Here is a 25,770-nt window from a genome sequence, read left to right as displayed (position 1 = left end):
TTCTTATGTTCTTGAATCTATCTAGACAATGAATTACCGGAATCTACATAAGAAAATTCTGTCTTACCTTTGATAATTTTCGTTCCTGTAGTACCCGGATCAGTCCAGACTCCTGGGTTTTGCCCCCCCTCTAGCAGAAGGAGACAGAAGTTTACAAACAAAACTCCGCCTTATCTAGGCTGATGCCACCTACAGTCTGGCAGTATTACTTAATGTCAAAGCAGAATGGAACCCAAATAAATCACCAAATTAACTATACACAGTAACTTAACAACAGTAACCGACTCAACAACCCCTGAATGGGAACAGAACTTGAGCCACCGATAATAGCTCATACCGAACAGTACGGACTCTCCCTTCACATGGCAGAACAGATGGGCGGGACTCTGGACTGATCCGTGGTACTACAGGAATGAAAATTATCAAAGGTAAGACCTAATTCTCTTTTCCCTGTACGTACCCGGATCAGTCCAGACTCCTGGGATGTACCAAAGCTGACCTTAAATGGGATGGGATCCGGAGAGGCCAGCACTGAGCACCCCATTACCAAAGCCCCCGCTGTCTGGAGCCTTAACATCCAGGCGATAATGACGAGCAAAAGTATGTAACGACTTCCACATCGCTGCCCTGCAAATCTCCTCTGGAGATATTTGTTGACATTCCGACCAGGATGCGGCCTAGGAGCGCGTAGAATGCGTGCGTAGTCCCACTGGTAGAGACCTATCCTGCAACAGATATGCCGAATTTATAGCTTCCTTCAACCAGCGAGCAATGGTAGTCTTCGAAGCAGCATTCCCTCGTCGAGGACCACTCCAAAGCACAAAGAGATGGTCCAATACTCGGAAAGCATTAGTAACCTCCAAGTAACGCAACAGCGTCCACCGGACATCCAACCGGCGCAAGTCTTTAGACAAGGGATCTGCCCTGTCCAAATCTGAAAAGGAAGGAAGTTCCACCGTCTGATTTAAATGAAAGGCGGACACAACCTTAGGAAGAAAAGAAGGAACCGTACGAAGCGACACTCCCGAGTCTGAAATACGCAAAAAGGGCTCCCGACAAGACAGAGCTTGTATTTCGGCAATCCGCCTCGCCGAGACAATAGCCACCAAAAACGCCACCTTCAGAGTCAAATCCTTTAGAGTGGACCAGCGAAGGGGCTCAAAGGGAGCGCCACATAAAGCCCTCAGGACCAGATTCAAATTCCAGAAAGGACACAGCCGTCATAATGGCGGACGCAAATGCTTAGCATCTTTAAGAAAACGAACCACATCAGGATGAGACGCCAAGGGCATGCTTTGAACCTGGCCACGCAATGACGCCAAAGCTGCCACCTGAACACTCAAGGAACTACACGAGAGACCCTTTGCCAAACCCTCCTGAAGAAAAAGAAGACCTCGGGGACGGACGCACGAGTGGGCACCACCTCCCGATCAAGACACCATGCCTCAAATACCTTCCAGACCCGCACAAAAGATAATGAAGTAGAAACTTTGTGGGACCACAAGAGAGTGGTTACTACCGCATCCGAATACCCTCTGGCCTTTAACCTATGCCTCTCAAAAGCCATGCTGCTAGACAAAAGCGTTCGACCTGGTCAAAACAAACGGGTCCCTGATGAAGGAGGTCCGGAAGATACGGGAATCGAAGGGGCTCCTCTAAGGCCATGTTTCGAAGGTCCGCAAACCAAGGACGTCGTGGCCATTCTGGAGCTACGAGTACTACTTCCGTCGGGTGTAACTCTATGCGTCACAGAATCCTGCTGATGAGAGGCCACAAAGGGAAGACATAAAGGAGAACATCCGTCGGCCAAGGCAACACTAAAGCATCCACGCCCTCTGCTCCGGTTTCCGTGCGACGAGCAAAGAAACATGGAGCTTTGGCATTCCTGAACGTTGCCATCAGGTCCAGAGCGGGTATCCCCCACTGTGCACAAGTTCCCATTCTCCGGGATCTAGGTTATTGCGACTGAAAAAGTCTGCCTGCACATTCTCTACCCCGGCAATATGTGATGCTGCAATGCTGCACAGGTGTCATTCCGCCCAAGCCATCAATTGCTGGGCTTCGGACGCCACTGGCTGACTCTTGGTTCCCCCCTGTCGGGTGATGTAGGCCACCGTGGTCGCATTGTCGGATAGGACCCTGACTGACTTGCCTCGAACCAGTGGAAGGAAGGCCTGTAGAGCCAGTCGAATCGCCCGGGTCTCTAAGCGGTTGATGGACCAACCTGCTTCCCGTGGGGACCATACTCCCTGAACTGACTTTCGAAGGCAAACCGCCCCCCAGCCAGACAAGCTGGCATTCGTGGTGACCACCATCCAGGAAGGAACTGCTAACGGTACTCCTAGGCTCAAATTGGCTGGGCACAACCACAAATCCATGCTGGACCAAGCCGACTGCGTTAGTGGCAAAGGTAGGCGAAAGTGCTCCAACACCAGATTCCATTGGGAAAGCAATGCTGACTGTAAAGGTCGCATATGAGCGAAAGCCCAGGGAACCAATTCCAGCATCGAAGTCATTGATCCCAACATCTGAAGATAATCCCATGTGAGAGATACCATCCCCCGAGTGTCGAACAAAGCTCCCAAAAATTCCAGAGATTGAGAAGGAATCAGTCGACTTTTGGTCGTATTGATCACCCAGCCGAGTCTCTCTAACAATTGGATCACCCGTTAAACCGCTTCCTGACACAGCCGTTCCGACTTCGCACGAATCAGCCAATCATCCAGATACGGGTGGAACCAGGAGACACTCTCTGCGAAGATGCGCCGCTACCACCACCATAATTTTGGTGAACGTCAGCGGCCTCTGTAACCAGGCGGGATGGCCCCCTCAGGGCCTCACACCCCTGGAAGGCACAGGACTAGACCAGCAGGCAAGCAACTGCGGTCCCCCTACTAACTAAACACTATTTTCTAAGTCTACTTTTTTTTTTTTTTCAATACCAACTAGGCCTCAGCTCAGACTGTAGGTTTTGCACCCTTCTCCACCTGCTAGGAGACAGAAGAATACTGCCAGACTGTAGGTGGCACCAGCCTAGATAAGGCGGAGTTTTGTTTGAAAACTTCTGTCTCCATCTACTAGAGGGGGGACAAAACCCAAGAGTCTGGACTGATCTGGGCACGTACAGGGAAATACCACTGTAACTACTTCCTTAATCCAATGGGCTACATCATTGTAAATTCCTCCATTCAGAACAAAAAGATGGTCTGATTTTTTGAAGGGCTTAATAACTTTGAGATATCTCAACAGAAGTCTTCTGATTACCAAGGCTTGAAGAATTTCACCATCTTCCGCATCTGCATCTCTTTTGCTTGAAGGCAATGAAATTGTTGGATTGAGATAGAAATCAGAAACCACCTTAGGAAGAAAAGATGGAACCCTCTGCCATGGCTTCCATATTCAAAAGAAAGGGCTCCCTAAAAGAAAGAGTTTGTAACTCTGAAATCTGTCAAGCAGAACAAATAGCAATCAGAAAAAATGTCTTTACGGTAAGCAACTTCAAGGAAATAAGCTTGACTGGAGAAAACTGTGATCCCGCTAGAAAGACAACACCAAATTCAAATCCCACAATGGCACTGGAATCCTTAGTGGAGGCCTAACATGTTTAATTGCCCCTCAAAAAAACAAGAGACATTCAAATGTGAAGATAAAGGTTCTGTACACAGCACGAACTGACGGAACCAAAGAGGGCAGTCTTTGGTTCACAAAAGCATGCAAAAATGCCGCCACCACGGCCTACCACACATCAAACGAGACAAGACTGAGAGCAAGGCCAAGTCAAAAATGCTCAACCATCCAGGCTGCCCACGTCCCCTGACCTCTCCCGGAGGCGGGAATGACCAACGGATCACGCACTCGAGCATGGAGACTGGGGTGAGGAAGAATCCCTTCTTAACTCCCCTTCTTCTTTCTTTTATTTATTTTTTTAAATTATCCTTTACCTAAGCTCAGCCTGTCCTGGCTGAGTACAAGGTCAGTCTCAAGCTGCGGAGGGACAGGGCAAAGACTTTCACCGCCACGCTTAGCTTCCTGCACCCGCTTGCCTTTCAGCTGTTTTTTTGTTTGGGTTTTTTTTTTACAGCTAAGCCCATGCAAATTGAAAAACCAGCTACCGGACCAAGGCACTCATTTGAGAGACCAAGAAAGTCACCTCAGGAATTCTCAACTGAGGGAGGGACCATAAGGCATCACCACGGAGAGCGGGGCAAATAAATCTTCTCCTTTGAAAAATTCCTTTTTTAAAAAAAATATTTTTAAGCAATCCCCAGTAGGGAGATGCATGTGTACCAACTGCTGGAGATGCAGAATAATGGCAGGGCTGATGTCACTGCAGGGGTATATATATACCGTGATGTCAGCTTTGCTCCATCTCCATCTACTGGTAGAGGTGCATAACCCACTGGTTCTGGATTCACTTGTCTGAACGCTAAGAAATATTTATTTTTTGATCCAATGCACCCTTTCTATCTTAAAAGCAGTTTCAGCAACACTCATCATTTTACTCATGTCCAAGGATTATCTTGTTTATATTTATGACCACTTCCTTGCAATCAATATTATCAGGAGTCTCCAGCATAACTCGAAAACACAGATTGTATCTTCAGAAACTATTTTCTGAGTCCTCAATCTTTTTAAGCAGGGACAGTTATCCTGATGTCAGATCTCTGCCTGTTTCCTGTAACCCGATCAATCAGTTCAGCTGTGCATCTACTCTTCCTGCCAATTTGGTCACAACTTCCTTGAGATCAGCAACAATATCCAATATTTCCTTCTTTAATGACTTCATAATCTCTCTGGAGGTCGTGAAACACGATTGGAAATCAGCCCTTATAGGTATGCTGCAGTTTGCTGGCATAAGGGTTGCATGTTGGGCTCTTAATGTCCTACGTTTCTTTACTGCGACCCTCATTGACCTCCAGGCCTGTCACATCATCCACCTTCATATTAGATTTATATATGAAAATTGTTTAAAGTCCACTTACTTCTTTTCATGGCCATTTTCTAGCTTCAGCTTTCAATATCACCAGCAAAGGCATTATTTAGTGGCAGATGGGAGCTGCACATGAGGATTTTAATCAGCAGAGGGCAGCCATCTCTGGTAATGGTATCACTTCCCCTCCGGGAAAAGAGGGAAGTTGAGGGCAACAGAGGAGCCAAGGCAGGTCCACATGAGACACCCTGCCCCAAAAGGGCCGATGCAATAAGACATGTGCAATAAGACACAAGCCTACGCCTGAGCTGGACTTTACTAACCACCCCCTTCCTGGACATTTCATTTTTATCACACATTGCTTAATAATCCTAGAATTAATTTCAATTCCCTCTGGCCAATTTTCAACCACTTCTTACATGATTGATTCATTCTAATCTCTAGTTTATAAGATTTCTGTATTTAAATTGATGTATTTTATAATGTGTATTTAATTCAATTTTTCCAAGTTCCTCATTTTCCTTGTTCTCTGTAAGACACAACGTGTTAAGTCATTTCAATGTTATATTGTAAACCGAAGTGATTAGTAACATTGTTACCAGAACCTCGGTATATAAAAATGTTAAATAAATAATAAATAAATGTGTTAAAACGAACACACATCCACATCCCTTGGGCGCCTGCTGTAGTATTAAAATGAGGGTGCTGCGTTAAAAAGGACAACGCTAGGGAAAAAGCGTGCATCCCTAGTGTTTAAATGTATCAGGCACCCAAGAACTGCTACAGGCGCATGTCCATTTTATCCTGCTTCAGGGCCGATTTCACCCCTTGCTATCGTGTGTACAGTGTGCACCAGATTTTATTTTTTTTTTACATCTAGCCATTATATTTTACCTTTATTTTTAAACACCAAAAGTAGGTGTTGCAGTGATCCTAGGGAGGAGGAACCACAGAGATAGTAATTTTTAATGGAATTTACATGTGATGAGCACTATCGGCTATGCAGTTGTTTAGGCGTGCGTTATGGACATGCCAATCTGCTTATTGTATCGGGGTGCTAGTCTAGCACCTCCAAAACATGCATCCAACCATGCATAAACATGTGTGCTAGGCAAGACATATTTTATTGCATCAGCCACAAAAATGCTTACAGCCCCTTAAAAAATTCCCTAGAGTTGGCTTGCCCAAGGAATAGAGGCCAACATCTAATGGAGAAGATGTTTTTTACTATTGCTGTCGCCCCATTCTCAGTGCCAGGAGCATGTGTCAGGGCTTGGGGTGGCCCGAAATCTCCTTCACTGCCTCAAGGCTGTAAAATGATCACCAGAGCCTCCTCTGATAAGGCGGAGCTGTTAATAAAACTCTCTTTGTCAAACGCCCGGGCTGATCCTTATGCTGCACTAACTTCACTGCCTCTTAGGTTCCCTTTCACCTTCATGGCATGCACCTTTCTCAATCCGCAGGCCACACCAGCATGGCCTTCTTCCCACGCCCCAAGTTTGCTGCCATTTTAGAGTCATTACCATATGTCAGGAAATCCAATGTGGGGGTCTCTATTCTCCCCAAAACCCAGTTTTGGGTGACTGACCACTAGTGTTCCCCTCAATTTGGGAAGGCAGGAGCTCCACAGTCTGATTCAGGTGAAACAAAGTTACCACCTTAGACAGGAACGAAAGTACCATGCGCAAAGACACCCCTACATCCGAAATCTTCAAAAATGGTTCCCTACAGGACAAAGCCTGCAACTCAAAGATCCTTCTGAATGAAAAAATTGCCACCAAAAATCCCACCTTTGGCGTGAGGTCCTTTAACGATGCCTTCCTCAATGGCTCAAAACGCATGCCCCCAAAGCACCCGCAAGACCCAAGTTTAAACTCCATGCCTGACCCAATCTATGCACGGCAGCCGCAGATGTTCGACCCCCTTCAAAATCCTCACAACATCCGGATGTGAGGCCAACAACCTTCTCTGAGAAACCCCAAGGCTGCCACCTGAACCCGCAAGAAACTGTAAACTAAGCTCTTGAAAATCATGGGCGCAGAGTATCCTTTTTCTCACAAGTGCTTGATATCAAAAGTCAAGTTGCGAGAGCAAAGTGATCAGCCCAATCTGAGAAAATAGGACCTTGCCTTAACAGCCCTTACAAATAAGCCCAATCTCAGGGGACCCGTCAATTGTGTGCTGAACTATATCCTTGAATCATAGATGATGCAAGCCCCTTCGGCACCCTCAGTACCACCTGGCCCAAGATGCCTCTTGATGTGCCTAAACACTTGATCTATTATTTTTTTTATAATTTTTTCTTTACTGAATTTTCAATATATGTAATATACAAAGTTCAAGAAAAAACAGATTATGCAGTAAGAAATACAAGAACAAGGAACAAATCATTACAACAAATATTAAGCCTGCACAACTGAACCCAATAAATGGGGAAGAAGGAAAGATTGAACATCTAAGGCAAAAAAAATAATAAGATAGAGAGGAGATTAATTACTTATTGGTCTTTTATAAACTTAAGTTAAGCTAAGAAGAACAATCCCTCAAGTTAATCAACTACAGAATGTTTCCAAATGGGAAGGGTCAGTAAAAATAAATCTTTTAGCCTGAAAGGAAACAAAAACATTTGCAAGGAAACTTAAAAAAAAAAAAAAAAGTTGCACCAATAGCTAAGATTCTATTTTTTAATGATAGGAAATGTCTCCTATGAGCCTGGGGGTTTTTTGGACAAATCAGGAAATAAAAAAATCCTCTGACTACAAAACAAAACATCTTTACTCTTAAAAATATTCTGAACAACTAGATCTTTTTCCTGTTCCGAGCAGAAAGAAACAAACAATGTAGCTCTTTTAGATATCACGTCCACTGACTCTTCTAAGAAAGTGGTAATTCCTAGGCTAGAAACTATCTCTTCATTTTCCTCTAATCTGAAATTACACTGCTTTTCTGTTTAGGAAATAGAAAATATGGATATAGTAGGAATATTACCCTCATTATAAGACATTCTTAACAAATTTCTTAAACATCTCGTAAGGAGAGTGTAAACAGTGCAGGGAAAGTTAACACAAATGCAATTTTTAGATCTAATCAAGTTTTCAACATTTCCATTCAGTATGAAGCAGCAGACTATCCTTAATATTCATACTCACAGTGTTTTGCAACAATTGAACTTTGGAATTCATGTTAAAACAGATACCTCTAACTCAGATATTTTGTTATTATGTTGTTCAATAGAAGCTCTATTAGCATAACTAAAGAGGAAAATGAAGATGAGCATTTACTTAAGAGACGTTAAGGTCCACTTAGCTAACATCCTCCATAAATCTGTGAGTGTAACATTAATGGGTTCATCTGTGCACTGTTGTACCATATCCATATTAGATGGCAAAGCGGATTCATTCACAGTTCCATGATTGTTGAGTAGTCTCTAATAGAGGTTCATTTTCATTCCGGTGAAAATTCAGCAACTCTGCTGGTTGATGAACTTCAACAGGCAGAGCTCCAAGAGGTTGTGGAGGAGAAGGGCCGGTTGCCTGGACTCAAAGAGACACTGGACGTGCCTACAACACAGTCACTATTGGCATATCGCTCCCTCTAATCAGGTGAGCATCCATAGGGCCACGATTAGGCTGGTTCATAGGAGAAGAGGTGACAATTCTGGCCTCTCTCTTCTTCCCCATCAAATGACTAGACAGCTAAGAGGAAAAAAAAAAAAAGAAAAATCAATAATAAAGCTGTCGATTTAAAGAGTTAGCAGTCGCAGGGGTGATAAAGTCACCCTTGTAAGAGGTCCGGGGCGGGCCCAGCAAACTAGGGCAGGCCAGATGGTCAGTTGGGCTCTGAAGCTCTCAGGGGGGTAGGGAGAGTGAGCTGAAAGTCTCCTCTCTCCCTTGTAGCTCCCCAACACCGCACCGCTAAGCCGGTCGATTTAGAAAGCCGGCAGTCGCAGGGGATGATAATCGTCGCCCTTGTAAGAGTCTGGGGCTGGCCCAGCAAACCGGGCCAGGCCAGATGGTCAAGTCAGGCTCCGAAGCTCTCAGGCGGTATGGAGAGTGCCCTGAAGTCTCCTCTCTCCCTTATAGCTTCCCAACACTTGATCTATTAATGGTCATGGAGAGAACACGATAGCAGGATCCTTGTCGGCCATAGAAGAACCCGAGCGTCTATGCCCTCGGCTGCCGACCCTAGCATCTGCAGCTGAAGAAACTTGCTGCCTTGGCATTGCTCCCTGTTGCAATCAGATCCAGAAGAGGACTGCCTCAATGAGACTGGATAGGGCCAAAGGCTTCCTTCGACAGCTTGCATTCTCCTGGGTCCAACTGTTACCTGCTGAGATAGTCCGCTTGAACATTGTCCACTCCTGCAAAATGTGAAGCTCCGCCCAGGCAAAAAGGTCCTGGGTTCCTTGGGCAACTGTGCGACTCTTTCGCTCCCCCTTGCCGATTGATATAAGCCCCATTGTTGCATTGTCCGAAAACACTCTGACCTTGACTTGTGGAATGGAATTCCACCAACCCCTTGCACACTGCTCTTATTTCCAAGCAATTGATAGACCAGGATGCTTCCACTGGCAACCCCCTTTCCTTGTGCCAGCCATTCTTGTCAGATCGCCTCCTAACCCTTGAGGTTGGCATCAGTGATCCCTAAAACTCAGTCCAGAATCTCCAGGCCCATCCCCTTCTCCAAATTGGGCTGACTCAGCCATACGAGACTGGACATAGAAGTATCTTGCAGAGGTATAAAGCCCGAAAAAGCTCCTCTGACAATGTATTTCAGTGCCACAGCAATGCCTCCTTGTAGAGGGCGCATGTGGGCAAAAGTTCATGGCACCAAATTCAATGTAGATGCTGTTGAACCCAGGACCTGAAGGTAATCCCAAGTCCTGGGCACTGGCATCTGCAAAATCTGCACCACCTAGGATTGTAACTTCCAAATCCTCTCCAAGGTGAGAAACAATCTGCCGAACAATTTGCCCCCAAGTATTCCAGCATCTGGGTAGGGCTCACGTGATCTTCACCAAATTCTCCACCCAGCTCAAGGACCATAACATATCCATCACTGTGCACACAGACTACCAGCATATCTCCTCCGATTTCCCTCAGATAAGCCAGTCATCTGGATAAGTATGAACTAGGATCCCCTCCCTGCGGACAGCTGCCGCCACCACCACCACCACCACCTTTGTGGAAGTGTGAGGTGCAGTTGCCAAACTGAACGGAAGGACCCGAAACTGGAAAAGTTACCCCAGAACATAACACGAAGAAACTTTGAAGTTCTTCCCAAATGGGTTTGTGTAGATCGGCTTTTGTCAAGTCCAGAAAAACTCTACTAGACAAACTGTTGCTATCACTGCCCGCAATGTTTCCATATGGAAAAAACAGGAACTTGCAGTATCACATTTCACCTTTTGCAGATGAGGATGGGACGAAAGGCTCTTTCCTTTTTTGGCACAACACAGTAAATCGAGTACTTCCTGTGACCGCGCTCCCTGGCTGCTACCGGTACTATTATGTCAGCAACTGAAGGAGACAGAATATGTCCTGAATTGCCTCTTGCTGCCTCGGACACTGCAATAAAATACTACAAAGGCTTCTGTGATAGGATGAAAATATTCTAAAGCATAGCCATCCCTCATTACCTCTAGGACCCATTGGTCCAAGGTAATCCTGTCCACTCTTCGCAAAACTGTGATAGATGGCCTTCCACTGCCATCTCGAGAGAGTGGACAAGCCTGGCTTCACTGTGAAACCTTACCGCCGCCGGTCCCCTGGTTGGAATCCTCTCAGGGAAGTCTATGGGTGCCTCAAAAGGACTGCTGCCTACCGGAAACCTGGTTCTGCCCTGAAGACAATGTAGAACCCTTATTGGGACAAAAACTGCCGCAACTCCTGAGGAGGCGGAAAATACTTCCTGATTGTCATCTTATTTTCCGGCAGCTTATTCCCTTTAGACTCCCCCAAAACCTTCATTAATTGTTTCAGGGCCTCCCTGACCAACAATTTTCCTTCCTTTAAAGGGAAGATTACAGAGCTGAGACTTGGACCACATATTAGCTGACCAATTCTGCAACCACAGGAGTCACTGCACCGAGGCCGCAGTCATATTTCTAGCCAAAGTCCAGCTCAAGTCATAGAGCATGTCAGCCTTATATGCAATCTGCCTGAGTTGCTGGCTATTAACACCAGCATCTGCTGAAGACTTCTCCTGAGACTTCTGGACTCCACATAAACAGGCCGTCTGCATCAGACTTCCACAGATCACTGCTCACAAGCTTAGTGCCAAGACTTCAAACATCCTCTCCCGATGAATCTCTAGCTTACAGTCCGGAGTGTCCTTTAACGCTGCCAAACCCGCAACCAGAATGGTCGACTTGTTAGTGACCGCCGAGATCGAAGCATGCACTTTCAGCAGTAACAGCAGCTGCAGGATATCCTCCATGAGGGGATACAATTTTACTTTGGCTCTAGCCACTGTAGGGATCGCATCTGGGAAGTCCCATTCCTGTTTCACCAGCTTCTTTTAGGGAGAGGAAAGTCTTTCGGTGGGCCCCAGAGTCCAAACACTGGACCCACCTTAATACCCACTTCCTTCCAAACATGGGAAATAAGCGGCCTCAACTCCTCCTTATGGAACAGACGAACCACATGTGGGTCATCTCCCTCCATTATCAGGACCTCTTCGTAATCAGCCTGACCGACATCGTGAGATCTGCTGGGTCATCCTGATCCAACCCCGGAACAACCCCATGACCATCTTCCGTGTCATCCAGGTTCCGAATCATCTGAGCCACCAGGCCCTTCAGGATGGTCCAGGCCCAGTCAGCGAAAGAGGTTCCCTAACCCCCGGCCAAAGAGTCTCTCGGCCTCTGCAGCAGTGCATTTCCTGGTTAAAAAGGTCTTATGAATAAGCAAGACAAATTCTGAGGAAAAATCCACATCATCCTCTCCCCTGTTTGGCCTATAGCTTACATCTCCCCCCCCCGGACAGGATCGCTGGATGCAACAGGAGAGGGGAGTCCCTGAGCTCCCGGGAGTCTGTCACCTTCTGATCTGTAGCCCTTCTCCTGCATGACAGGCTGTTTAGGCTCCTAGAATTGATCCTGACAGGGCCTTGGGAACCTGTGGTTCTCCTACCAACTTCATCCCCCCCTGGATAGCCCCTCCCCTGCAGAAACGAATCACAACATAGCGCCGCTGTATTCATCTGTCCCCAAGCCAGGCTGCCAGCCTGACAAGCTTTCTGCCACATGGTCGGGCCTGCTGCAGAGGAACTGAAGCCACGTGATCATGGCACACAGGAGAGGAGGGGAACACTACCCAAAGCAGCCTCTAGCTCCCCGAGCAGCCCAAAACTTTCACACGCTGGAAAGTCGCTGTCTGAGCCATCTTGTCTCCATGTGGCCAGGCCTGCTGCAGAGGCACAGAAGCTGCGTGATCGCAATGCACGGAAGAGGAGGGAAACACAGCTCAACACAGCATCCGGCTCCCCGAGCAGCTCGAAACTGCGAACAGAGGAGCTACACTGCCCTCTTCTACCAGCCTGGGCCTGCCCTGATGATCAAACCAGAAAACAGCCAGAGCGGGTGCTGCTGGAAAAAAATGTAACACTTTTTTTTTTTTCTTTAAAGAAACAGCAGCCACAGCAAAGGGAAGAAATTCAAGCAAAAAAAGGAATACTTCCCTGCTGCTGGCAACACCTCTGGGAAGGAGCCTTCAGGGGATAAGAGGGAACCAGGACCCTGGGCTGTCAGACCCCTGGATCTGCTGTGGGCTAAAGCTGATCAGGGATTACCAACCCCCTGCTCACCCGGCTCAACCTGAGGGATGGCCTATGAAGGTACCTAACACCTCAGGGAGCATCTTTTAACTTCTCTTCTTCTGTCTTCTTCTTTCTTTCTTTTTTAACTACAGGTTTGCACCTCTACCATCTGCTGGAGACAGAGAAATACTGAGGGACTGCAGGTGGCACTCTCGTTTATGTAGCGGTGCCTCAAAGTTTTTAGTTCTCTGCCTCCATCTTCTGGTAGGGATGCAAAACCCACTTGTCTGGACTGATCTGGGGTTCGAACAGGAACAGAACATTATTAAGCAGTTGACAAAAATGGAGGCGGCAGAGATTAAGTCAATACATCTGATTGCCCCAATTTATCACTAATAAATCTGGTTAGTTGACTGGGTTAAAAAAAGATATATGAAACATCTTTATATTTAGCATAACACTTGCAAGGGAATTTAAGAAAAAGCACTGCACCCAGATGTTGAACTTTTGGTCTCATTAACTAAAAGTGCCTACGCTTTCTGAGTCTGCTTTGAGACATCAGGAAAAATGTTAACCTTAAACTGAATAAAGGACTCAGTCTGATATCTGAAATAGTCTCAAGAGCCAGGTGCAATGCAGCTCCAAAGCCAAGGGCACAATCAAGGTTGAATCTGTACCTGAGCACTATCAGAAGCTTCCAATAAATTTGAAATATTATTTTTGTTCTCAGCCATTATAATAGGAGACATTTTTTTGAAATCCAGATACAATCCCTTCCTCTTTCTTTTTAAATGGATTTAGATATTATATTTTAGAAACAGGTGGTATCGTTTGTTCTGGTCTAAAGTTAGCCAGATATATCCGATATTCAGCTACATTAGCTGGATATCTCAGCCCCGCCCTGGAACGCCCCAGAACACCCCTTTTATATCTAGCTAAATTATAACCAAATGGGGGAAGTGACGTCAGGGGGGAAGTGACGTCAGCCTTCCTGGATGGACGCTTAGTGCGTTAGCTCCCGTTCCACTCTCCCCATATATTGCTTTTTCGGCGATATCCGTGAACCAAACAGCCTAAAACCGGACAGCTATGACCACAAAGAAGAAAGCTATTGATTTAAAAACCTTTTCCTACGATTCCGGCGGCTCCCGTTTTGCTGCTTTGAGAGACGGTCCGGACGTGGAGGAAGGCAAGATGGCGACCGCGGGCCCATCGCACGCTGAGGAGCCTGAGGCTTCACCGCTCCCTACTTCCGGCAAACAGTCGGGCGATCCGTCTAAGGACGATTTTCGAGGCTGGTTTGCGGAGATACAGCGTGATATAAAATCTATTAAGGTGGATATGAAAGAGGCGCTCGCGGAATTTCGGACCGAGATGGGGGAGCTGGGCCGTCGCGTGGAAGACGTGGAGCACATGGTGGAAAGTCAGGCTTTGGAGACTGCGCGTTTCAGTGCTGATGTTTCTTTGCTCCATAAAAAGAATGAGGAAATACTTCTTAAAATCGAGGACATTGAAAATAGAGCGAGACGATCGAACGTCCGGATCAGGGCGTGCCTGAATCGGAGCCTATATGGACGCAGCGCAGGTGGTTCAGAAGATATGTCACCTAGTGTTAAGCAGCGGATCTGAGGACTCTGACCTTCGGGTCTCTGATATTGTTTTAGATCGGGCTCACAGGGCCTTAGGGGTGGCGAGAAATAATGCCCCGAGGGATATCATCGCATGTCTGCACTATTATCAGCAGAAGGATAGGATTATGCAAAAAGCCCGCCAAATGAATGACATCACGTGGGACGGACATAAGATCGCCATTTATAATGATTTAGCCGCAGCTACCCTCCAAAAACGGAGAGATTTCAACGCCGTGACAGCCATTCTCCGTAAGGAGGCTATTAGGTATCGGTGGCTTTATCCCAGCGGCTTGGCGTTCACGGTGGAGAGGGCCACGCACCGAATTCTTAAACGGGAGGATGCCAGTGCCATCTTGGCGGAGGTTGGCGTCTCGTTGCCGGAGGAGGTGGCAACCTGCTCTGATTCCGGGGGCCATGAGCGGCCAAGATGGCAGAGGACCCGGGAAATCCAGGATCCAGACTGCGCCGCAAGTTGACGGACCCCAGCACTCAGATGGACGGAGTAGCGTGAAGCCCTACGGGTCGCTTTATTCCTGATTATGTTTCACCTCAGGAGACGAGGAGGGCCTTTTGGTCTACAAAGCAGTGGTCTTTCTGTTGAAGAAGACTCTTGTCACCGACCTTTGATACTTCTATGGTCTAGGTTTGGTTCCTGATCATGTTGTTGACTGTTTTCTAATCGCTGAACTATGGTGTTCAATACTGACTTGTTATGCTGATTGGGGGAGTGGGGGGAGGGGGAGGGGATTGTCACTTTTCCTCAGATCACACTACTGATGTTTCAGTGGTGGTGGGGGCAGGGGTGGGGGGGGAGGGGAAAGGGGGGAGGGACAAGGGGGGTAGTGGGAGGGGGTTCATGGGGGGGGTGAGTAGGAGGGGGGGAAGGGCAAGCCCGATGTTTGCAGGGAATTAGTCCGGGGTGGACCAGTTTTTCCTAGTGTGGGACGACGGAAGGCTTGTCTGCAGGTTACATATCCATTGGTGGGATCTTCATTTTATGACTAATGTCCATTAAAGTAGTGACCCTTAATGTTAAGGGTCTGAATTCGCCGCTCTGGAAACGGAAATTATTTGTTTAAAGAGGCACGATCTCTGAAAGCTTCCGTACTTTTCCTGCAGGAAACACACTTGCGCAAAAAAGTATGAAAAGCTGATGATATCAGCTCTATACCCGCACACGGTATTCGCAGCTAGTACCCCCCGCAACAAATACACGGGGGTGGGGATATTATTCTTCAGAGATTTGTTGGTACAAGTTGTACAAGTCCACAGGGATGAAGATGGGCGGTTCTTGATAGTTTCTGTATTACATCAATAGACTTTATACACGCTGGTTAATGTTTATAACCCTTGTTCCATGCAAAGGGAGATCCTCCACCGCATAGACGAGATCTTGTTATCTTGGCAAAGCGGTTATACTGATTATTGGGGGCGATTTCCAACCTAGTCCGTGATGTATCCATGGACTGTTCGAAAGGGGGTGGTCATCATTCGAAGGTGGACAGGCGAGCTTTACAGGATTTTCTTACTAAATGGCGGGTGGTTGATATTTGGAGAGATCGAAATCCGGAAGGGCGAGATTACTCGTTCTATTCCACAGCCCACGACACCTATACACGCATTGATTTTCTCTTTATTGATAGCACTCTGGTACATAGTACCTTAAACGTTGGCTGGGTAATATAGTGTTGGTCTGACCATGCGCCTGCATGGTGGGAATTTAACAGCTTACAACTAGACGCCGGGAGAAGGTTTTGGAAACTTAATGATTCCCTTATCAAAGACAAGGAAGGAGAACAGCAGATTAGAGCTGCCATTCAAGAATATTTAGCAGTTAATGATACGGGTGATATAACTCCTATTGTCCTCTGGGATTGTCTGAAGGCCGTTATACGGGGCAAATTTATTGCGTTATCCTCCTATAAAAAGAAGGAAAGGGGAAGTCAGCAGCGGCTCCTCAGAGAACGTCTGGTGACGGTAGAGGCCGCTCATAAGCGGGGCCCTTCGAGGGCACTCTTAACAGAATTGGGAGACATCCGATACCGCATTCGCATGTTGGAATCGGACGAGCTAGCGTATAACTTGGACTTAGTTAAGCAAACATATTATTAACATGGTAATAAGGCAGGTAGACTCCTGGCACACAAATTGAAAGCTCGGGTCTCACAGGCCCTGATATCTAAAATTCGAGCGCAGGATGGGTCGTTTATTGTAGATGGTGAGGGCATCCAGACCCAGTTTAATCAGTTTTTCGCGGGGTTATATACCCAAGAGGAGGGGGTATCTGAGGAGGCCATCACCACCTATTTGGAAGATATATCTCTGCCCTGTTTAGAGCCAGCTGTTTCAGAGGGTATTGGTCAGCCTATTTCCTCTGCGGAAGTATTAGCTGCGATCGCGGGTTTAAAACCGGGGAAGGCTCCAGGAATCGATGGTTTACCCCGCTATTCTACAAAAAAGTTTAAGGATCTACTAGTAGTTCCTCTAGCCAAGATGTTTTAATCTGTTGGGGAATGGTGGACGCATGTTACCGGCGGCCAACGTCGCGGGAATCACTATTATACCCAAGCCTGGAAAGGACCCCTCCTATTGTAGTGCGTATCGCCCCATTTCACTTATAAACATTGACCAAAAACTCTTGGCAAAAATCCTAGCCAATAGATTAAATGTAGTTATCACTACTCTCATACACGAGGATCAGGCTGGTTTCATGCCAAAAAGGATGGCGGGTGACAATATTCGCAAGGTGATTAATCTTATTCATCATGCTCGGACACATTTGGAGGAGTCTATACTCTTCGGGGTCGATGCTGAAAAAGCTTTTGACCGGGTACACTGGCCTTTCCTTTTTCGGGTCATGGAGAAGGTTGGTCTCGGGGGGGGCTTCCTCCACTGGGTGCAGGAGCTTTATAGAGAGCCAGCCGCATGTATCAAGGTGAATGGGGGATATTCCGATAATTTCCGGGTGGAAAGGGGAACGCGACAAGGATGCCCATTGTCACCCCTTTTATTTGCCTTGTATCTTGAACCACTGGCAATACGAATTCGGGACAGGGGAGACATTAGGGGAGTTCGCCTTCAGGACACGGATTATAAAATCTCGTTATATGCGGATGATGTCCTCTTTACTCTGACTCACCCGGAGGACTCGTTGAAAGCCCTACTGGTAGAATTGGAGGAGTTTGGTACCGTTTCTGGGTTTAAGGTTAATAAGGAGAAATCTGAATTATTACCCATCTTTATGTCTACATCCCAGATTTCTGAGTTGAAACACCTTTTTCCCTTTCAGTGGGCAACCCATTCGGTTAAATATCTAGGGGTGCAAATCGGGGCGGTTTATAGTGATCTGTTCGCTCGGAACTATCTGCCCTTATTTACCAGGCTGGAGACAGATCTCCAGCAATGGGATCGTTTGGAATTATCCTGGCTAGGCAGGATTGCAGCAATAAAAATGACCTATCTGCCGAGGTTAGCTTACCTCTTTCAGGCTCTCCCCTGCTTAATTCCGCAGCATTATATTAAAAAGCTCCAGGCCCGGGTTTTCTCCTTTATTTGGAGGAGAAGACCCCCCCGGGTTTCTAGATTTGTGCTTTATCAAAACAAAGTGGACGGTGGACTGGGGGTACCACACCTCCTTAAATATTATATAGCCTCTCAACTCAAGGCTTTGATAGAATTACATGATCACATACATCCTAAGCAGTGTGTGTGTATTGAACTGGCAATGACACAGGGACGGTCGGCCCGGCAGCTCTTTTGGACTGCTGGACGCAAATATGCTATTGATGGCTCTTTGTCTCCATGTACTGAGGCTACTTTACACTTATGGTACGCTTGGAGACCACACATGGTTGGGGCTCGTCATTTTTGGTATACCTCTCCAATCAGGGGTTGTGCCCCCTTTAGCGCTGGACGAGTGGGCAATCAATTCCGGCAGTGGGAGGCGAAAGGTTTACAGTCATTGGGACAAGTGTGGATGGATCAGAGGGTAATTCCCTTTGTTGATTTGAGGGATAAATATGATCTTCAGGATACAGATTATTATGCTTATATTCAGCTGCACCACTTTCTTATGTCTAAAGGGGTGCGGGTGGATATGAATAAAGGGAAGACACTGGTGGAGAGTTACTGTGAGAAGGCACAACTCACAACGGGGCTTATATCCAAACTCTATAGTGTCTTAAATGTGTCTCTCACTCCTCAAGCGACACACTTGAACGCTTGGGAAGCTGATCTGGGGGGGCCTTTGCCGGAGGGTGAATGGGATGCCTGCTATCAGGAGGTGCGGCATAGTTCCCTCTCGGCTCAATTATTAGAGCAAAGTTATAAAATGCTGTTTCGCTGGTACTACACCCCTTCTAAACTACACAAGATGGGCGTTTTGGGTGACAATCTCTGTTGGAGAAAGTGTGGTAAGGTGGGAGATTTTTATCATATGTGGTGGTCTTGCCCAGAAATTGCATGCCTATGGGGCCAAGTAGCACGATGGGTAGGGGATTTATTGCATATGGACTTTCATTGGACAGTACGAGGAGCTTTGTTACACGCCTCTCTGGATGGAGTGGCTAAGGTGCACAGGACCTTTGTTGGAGCGGTGGCTATGGCGGTGCGTGGGGAGATTGCCAAACGGTGGAAGGAGCAGCGACCGCCTTCTTTGACGTCCGTGTTACTTCGCTTAAAATGGATACATTATATGGAGCGCCTCACAGCCTTACGTCGGGACACTCTGCCACGATTCTCTGCCAGTTGGCATGACTTTCAATTGTGGATTGATAAACAGGATACATCCCTGGTATGTTGATGATCTTCTAGATACTATTCGGGCGGGGGGAGGGAGGGGGGGGGCTTGGGGATGATAACGTTGTGTTGCCATATCCTATTTGGTTTCTTAAGCGAATTGCTGAATTATGTGTTGTATTATGACGGTTTGCAACGTCTTGTGTGCTTATGGCATAATAAAAATGTTATTTACAAAAAAAATTATAACCAAATAACTACTTATCCGGCTATAATTTATCCAGATAAGTGGCTGAATATGCCATATTTGCCATTTAGATGAATACATTTTGAATTATCTATCTGAATGGCTTTTGAATAGTGACCTCTAAGTTTTAATTTGCAAGTGTCAATCCTGAAACTAATATAATTTCAGCAAAAGGGAGTCAATACTGAGCTCCAGGAATCCAGGGAAAGAAGAAACCTGATGATCACAGGTACATTTGGGGAGCCGAATAAAGTTTTTTATTACAAAAAGAATATTTTGCTCACCACTCCTTCCTCTAGCTGGTTGCTGACAGAAGACTCTTCCATTTTCAGGTTCTCCACTGTGGGGTCAGAACTACAACCTTGGCTGCCTATTAGAACAATGGGAAAATGCATCTGTTTGTTTATTTATTTTATTTTATTTTGCTTCTGGAGGTTTTTAAAATCAAAAACATTTTGCTTAATGTTTATTTCATTGCAGTACCTTTACTGAAACAATATATACATATAAAACCTCCCAAAAATTAAAAGAAAAACTGAAATGTTTGAAGCCCTGCTGAAAGCCTTTCCTAGAGACTGTCCTGCTGACTCGCGGCCCACCCCAGGGCCTGCCTACCAACTCAGGACCTGAATGCTGGCCCAAATTGTGCCCTGGAGCCTGCCCCACGGCCTGCCCAGAGCCTCTCTGACCCCTCCTTCCCCCCCCCCCCGGGTTGGGCCCAGGCGTCGTGCCTGGGTCCAGGCCAAGACCCAGGTGTCAGGATCTGGCCTCTAGGCTGGGCCTTAGTTGTCGGGCCTGGGTCTGGGCTGAGGCCCTGGCATTGGGACCTAGTCTCCGGGTAGGGCCCAAACATTGGGACCCGGCCTTGGGCTTGTGCCTGGGCTGAAATGCTGGATCCCTGATGGAGCAGGTAAGTTTGTTCAATTTTTGTGGCCTCAGCCAAGATCCCAGCATTGTGCTCAGGCCTAGGCCACGGATTCAGTTTCAGGCCACAGCTGCAGCCTGAGCCTAGGCGAGACCCCAGCCTCACGCCTATGCCCAGGCTCCGACACTCAGGTGTAGGCCAAGGCCCCTGCTTTGGGCCTTGACCTTTTTGTTTTCAAAACAAAACATGAAAACCAACAAAATTTTGTCAGATTTTGTTTCTCCCAAATGCCCATCCCTAATGATTATGAGCCCCCCTGCTGAATATTTTAAAAAGTTTTTTATCAATGAAGTCCCACTTCTAAAACCCTACAATAGGTCATTTAAAAGGGAAAATGTAACTCTTGCATCAGCCCCTCCCTGGTAAATCTGACTTCAAATAATTCCTCCTCCTCTCTCTTTTTCCCCACAATCCCCACTCTAACCCTAATTCTCCCATTTCCAGCACCAGGATCACAGTACACTGCAATCCTCAGTGTTTCCAGCACTGCTTTTACAAGGAAAGTGTTATTTCTATTCTCCTTCTGTCTACAGTTAGTCCCCATTGGTGGTCACCTCGACTTAATAGAACGTCTGTATATAGTCAACAGGAATGTTGCCCCTCCCCACACTACAGCAATTCCTGGCAATAAAACAGATACCTCAAGCTTGCTACAGTCCAGGAGGAAAGGTCTTGCCTCCCCCTCTCATCTACCATTTCAATTAGGTGACTCGACTCCCAACCAACTTACATTATTTTATTTTATTTATTTTTATTTATTTGTATACCATCATTCTATGGTACAATCACAGTGGTTCACTATCCAAATGTAGGAAAACAGACACTGAGAGCAAGAGTGAGGACGACAGCTTCTTTCCCCACCAACACTGAAATACAAAATGGTACTGGCTGAACTTAGGGGGAATTTGCTACTTGCTTGTTAGAAGAGGGTGAATCTCTTCATTCGCCTCTGATTCAGGAGGATCCAGGAAGGGCAGATCTTCCTCTTGCTTAACGCTCAGTGAGAACACAGATGTTACAATTGGAAGGCCTGTGATGAGAAAACAAACATGTCAAGAAGCATTCATCGAAGCCCTGCTAATATTATATTAAGAAATGGATTTTAAGTTTCCAAATGTTTGATGTTAATGATACATTTCCTGGGATCTGAAAATGCAAAACTTTTAAAATCCAAAACATTTACTTACTCATGGAGGGGTCTTTCATGTTTTCTTTTCCCTCCCACTCACAGTGTTGAGTGAAATATTTCTCATCTTCCTTTTTAACCTTGAAAATTACATCAGGGTTAACAATTGAATAACCTGCCAATAAAAATAGGAAAATTACATTTCAAATTTGAACTTGTACAACTCCTGAAGGGGGTGGGGGTTTCACCTGTTAACAGCTCTGAGGGAGCAGTGTGAGTAGAGAGACCAGTTACAGCCAGCCACTTAAAGGAAAATTAGTTTCTTACCTGATAATTTTCGTTCCTGTAGTACCAAGGATCAGTCCAGACACCTGGGTTGTGACTCCGCACCAGCAGATGGAGACAGAGCAAAACTTGTCGGGCACCCCTACATATAGTAAGGCGCCACCCACAGCTCGTCAGTCTTACGTAATGTCAAAGCAAAAATGGAAAAACTCCACTAACTAACTATACCGCCCGAAAACTCCCGGGCCGACTCAAAGAACCCCCAGCTGGATCAGAACTCCCCGAACCAGAGGTCCAACCAACAGATAATAACAAAACCAGCGCAACCGAGCGGACTCTCAGCAACAAACAATACACTTACAGATTACGAGGGCGGGAGCCTGGACTGATCCTTGGTACTACAGGAACGAAAATTATCAGGTAAGAAACTAATTTTCCTTTCCCTGTACGTACCAGGATCAGTCCAGACACCTGGGATGTACCAGAGCTGACTTTTACTGAGGGTGGGAACCAGAGCGTCCCACTCGCAGCACTCTCTCTCCGAAACCCCCAGAATCCATGCCCCGAACATCCAACCGGTAGTGTCTAGCAAAAGTATGCAAAGACTTCCAGATCGCCACTCTGCAAAATTCTTGCGGCGACACATGTGAAGATTCCGCCCAGGAAGCGGCCTGAGTGCGTGTCGAATGAGCCCGAAGACCCACCGGAACAGCCTTCCCTTTCAGTATGTACGCCGAAGCGATGGCTTCTTACGGAGCAGAAGTCTGCGAACATCTAGCTTCTTCAACCATTTGGCGTTAGGATCAGAACGCTCCCCCTCCGGAAAAGCGGGCAGCTCAACCGACTGGTTCAAAAGAAAAGCTGACCCCACCTTTGGGAGGAAGGAGGGAACCGTCCTTAAGGGGACCCCCGAATCAGAAAAGCGGAGGAATGGCTCCCGACAGGATAACGCCTGCAAGTCTGAAACTCGTCTCGCCGATGCAATAGCCACGAGAAATACCGCCTTAAGAGTGAGGTCCCTTAGCGGCAAACGCTTGATGGGCTCAAGAAAAGGTGATGTACACAGCGCCGAAGGAACCCAATTGAGATTCCAGGACGGAAAAAAAAGAAAAAGATGACGTAGAGGAGGCCGCAAAGCTTAGCCCCCCCGAAGGAAAAGTGCCACATCCGGATGATGTGCCAAGGATACGCCGTGTACCTTACCCCTGAGACAACCAAGCGCCGCCACCTGGACCTTGAGAGTACTGCTAGACAGACCTTTTTCAAGACCCGTCTGGAGGAAAGCGAGGACATCCGGCCCCGCTGGCAGTATGGGATCTACCTTCCTGGGTTTACACCAATCCTCAAAGATCGCCCACACCTAAGCGTTTTCTCTCCAAAGCCAGGCCGCGAGACAGAATTGATCCGCATCCTCCAAACAAACGGGCCGTTGCCGCAGAAGGGCCGCCGCCCCTCGCAGTCTGAGGGGAGGCCCTCTCGCCAACCGCAGGAGGTCCGCGAACCAAGGGCGCCGCGGCCACTTGGGTGCCACCATGATCACCTCCGCGGGATGCATCTCTATTCTTCTGAGGGCCTTGCCGAGCAGTGGTCAAGGAGGAAACACGTACAGCAGTACGTCTGTGGGCCAAGGGAGCACCAGGGCATCCACCCCCTCGGCTCCCCTTACTCTTCTTCGACTGAAGAATCTCGGGGCCCTGGTGTTCTGAGCAGTGGCCATCAGATCCATGTGTGGTGTTCCCCACCTCTTGCAGATCAAGTTGTAAGCCATCTCCGGCAGCTCCCATTCCCCCGGGTCCAAGCGATGGCGGCTGAGGTAATCCGCTTGGACATTGTCGACTCCGGCGATATGGGATGCCGCAATCTCGCTGAGATGTCTTTTCGCCCAGACCATCAGATGACTCGCCTGTTCCGCGACCGCCCGGCTCCGCGTTCCTTCCTGGCGATTGATGTACGCCACCGTGGTTGCGTTGTCCGACAACACTCTGACCGCCGTCCCTCGAACCAATGGGAGGAAGGCCTGCAGGGCCAATCAAACCGCTCTGGTCTCCAAGCAACGGATGGACCACTGTGATTGAGCTTTGGACCACTGTCCTTGCACCGAGCGGTCCAGGCAAACAGCCCCCCCAGCCGGATAAGCTGGCATCTGTCGTGACTACCGTCCAGGCCGGCGTGAGCAGGGATACCCCACGCGTCAGATTGTTGGAGTTGAGCCACCATGGTAGACTGGATCTCGCCTGATCCGTGAGTGGGAGTGGCCGGTGAAAGTCTTCCGACACCGGACGCCACCGGGAGAGCAATGCTGACTGCAAAAACCGCCGATGGCCCAGGGCACCATCGCCAGCGTGGACGCCATGGACCCCAACACCATCCGATAATCGCAGACCTGAGGACACCGCAGGGCCAATAACCGGCGCACCTGACCCTGAAGCTTGTACACCCGCTCCTGGGACAGACATACCCTGCCCTGCTTCGTGTCGAACAGTGCTCCTAGGTAATGCAGCATCTGGGTGGGAACCAGGCGGCTCTTGGCAAGATTGATCCCCCATCCGAGTGAGCGCAAGAGTTGCAGGACCCTGTCGACCGTCTGGCGGCATTGGACTTCTCGGATGAGCCAATCGTCTAGGTAGGGATGTACCAGTAACCCTTCCCTTCGGAGCGCGGCAGCGACCACCACCATGACCTTTGTAAGCGTCCGCGGAGCGGTGGCGAGACCGAAGGGGAGCGCCGTGAACTGATAGTGCTTGCTCAGGATACGCTGCGACCACCGACCGAATCGTCTCCATTTTGAAGCGTGGAACGCGAAGACACTGGTTGACCCCTTTCAGGTCGAGTATGGGTCTAAAAGTACCCTCCTTCTTTGGCACGATGAAGTAGATGGAGTACCGTCCTCGACGGGGTTGTCCCTGTGGTACGGGCACTATCGCGCCTAGGCCTTCTAGCAGATACAGGGTATCCTGGACTGCCGCCTGTTTGCTGCGCCCCTTGCAAGGCGAGATCAAAAACTTGTCTACAGGGATACGTGCCAATCTAAAGCGTAGCCGCGTCTTATCACGTTGAGGACCCATTGGTCCATAGTTATTCTGGTCCATTCCCCATAAAAACGCTCCGGCCTGGCCCCTACGTTTGGAACTGCCAAGGCTAATGGCGCCGGCTGTAGGGAATGGACCGTCCGCATCTCATTTGGGAGGCTTTGGACCCGACCCCGCCGAGGGACCGTCTCGCCTCCCAAACTTTCTCCTACGAAAGGACTGAGATCATGTCGGAGGCCTCGAGGATCCCGAGCCGGCCCGGTACGAGGGCCCCGACGATCTCTGCGGTCGTGACTTTCTTGGCCCCTTGAACCGGGCCCTACTGGAGAAAAACGTCCGATTTCGGTGCCTGTCCCCAGGCAGCTTGAAAACCCCGTTCTCACCGAGCGACTGCATCAAGTCGTCCAATTCCTTACCGAACAGCAACTTCCCTTTGAATGGAAGGGAGCCCAGATGAGCCTTCGAGGACCCATCCGCTGCCCAATTTCTGAGCCCGCGAAGACGGCGCGCTGACACCGCCGAGACCATGGCCCTGGCCGACGTCCGCAGAAGGTCATGCATTGCATCTGCACTATACGCGATCACCGCCACTAGAGGATCCGCCTGCACCGACTCTTCTCCCGATAGGCCAGCATTGGCCTGAAGCACCTGAGCCCCGCGCAAACCCGCTCTCAACGCAAAGTTACTGCAAATAGCCGCGTGGACTCCCAGGGCCGACGCCTCAAAACACCTTCGTAAGCTGTACCTCCAGCTTCCTATCCTGTATGTCTCGAAGGGCCGTGGCCCCCGTGACCGGAATTGTGGATCGTTTTGTCACAGCAGATACCGCTGCATCCACCCTGGGAAATCGAAGGAGTTCCAGCGCGTCCTCTGGCAACGGGTAGAGCTTGTCCATAGCTTTACTCACCTTCAGGCCCAAGTCCGGGGTATCCCATTCCCGGAACAGGATGTCGGTCGCCAAGAAGTGGAATGGAAAAACCCACCGCCGGTCCAGTGAGGCCCAGCAGCACCGGATCCATTTTAGCATCTGGTTTAGAGCCCACCGGCGGGGCATCCACTCCTACTTCCTGCAGGATAGCCGGGATCAGTGGCGCCAGCTCCT

The 25,770-nt window shown here is 48.1% G+C and overlaps 1 protein-coding gene across 1 annotated transcript in view; it reads right to left on the bottom strand.

Annotated features, from left to right (window-relative positions):
- LOC115088545 overlaps window positions 1-25,770 on the bottom strand; it is a 97,224-nt gene that overhangs the window by 36,748 nt on the left and 34,706 nt on the right. Inside the window, exons 4-6 of the mRNA XM_029596805.1 lie at window positions 21,416-21,529; window positions 21,145-21,258; window positions 19,588-19,673 (exon numbers count right to left, since the gene is read on the bottom strand). Of these exons, the coding sequence (XP_029452665.1) occupies window positions 19,588-19,673; window positions 21,145-21,258; window positions 21,416-21,529 (314 nt within the window). The remainder of the gene's footprint in view (window positions 1-19,587; window positions 19,674-21,144; window positions 21,259-21,415; window positions 21,530-25,770) is intronic.

The sequence above is a fragment of the Rhinatrema bivittatum genome, chromosome 3 (assembly GCF_901001135.1).
Source record: "Rhinatrema bivittatum chromosome 3, aRhiBiv1.1, whole genome shotgun sequence".
Classification (NCBI taxonomy): domain Eukaryota; kingdom Metazoa; phylum Chordata; class Amphibia; order Gymnophiona; family Rhinatrematidae; genus Rhinatrema; species Rhinatrema bivittatum.
The sequence above is the reverse complement of the archived record's forward strand: the minus strand, read 5'-3'. Positions and strand labels throughout refer to the sequence as shown.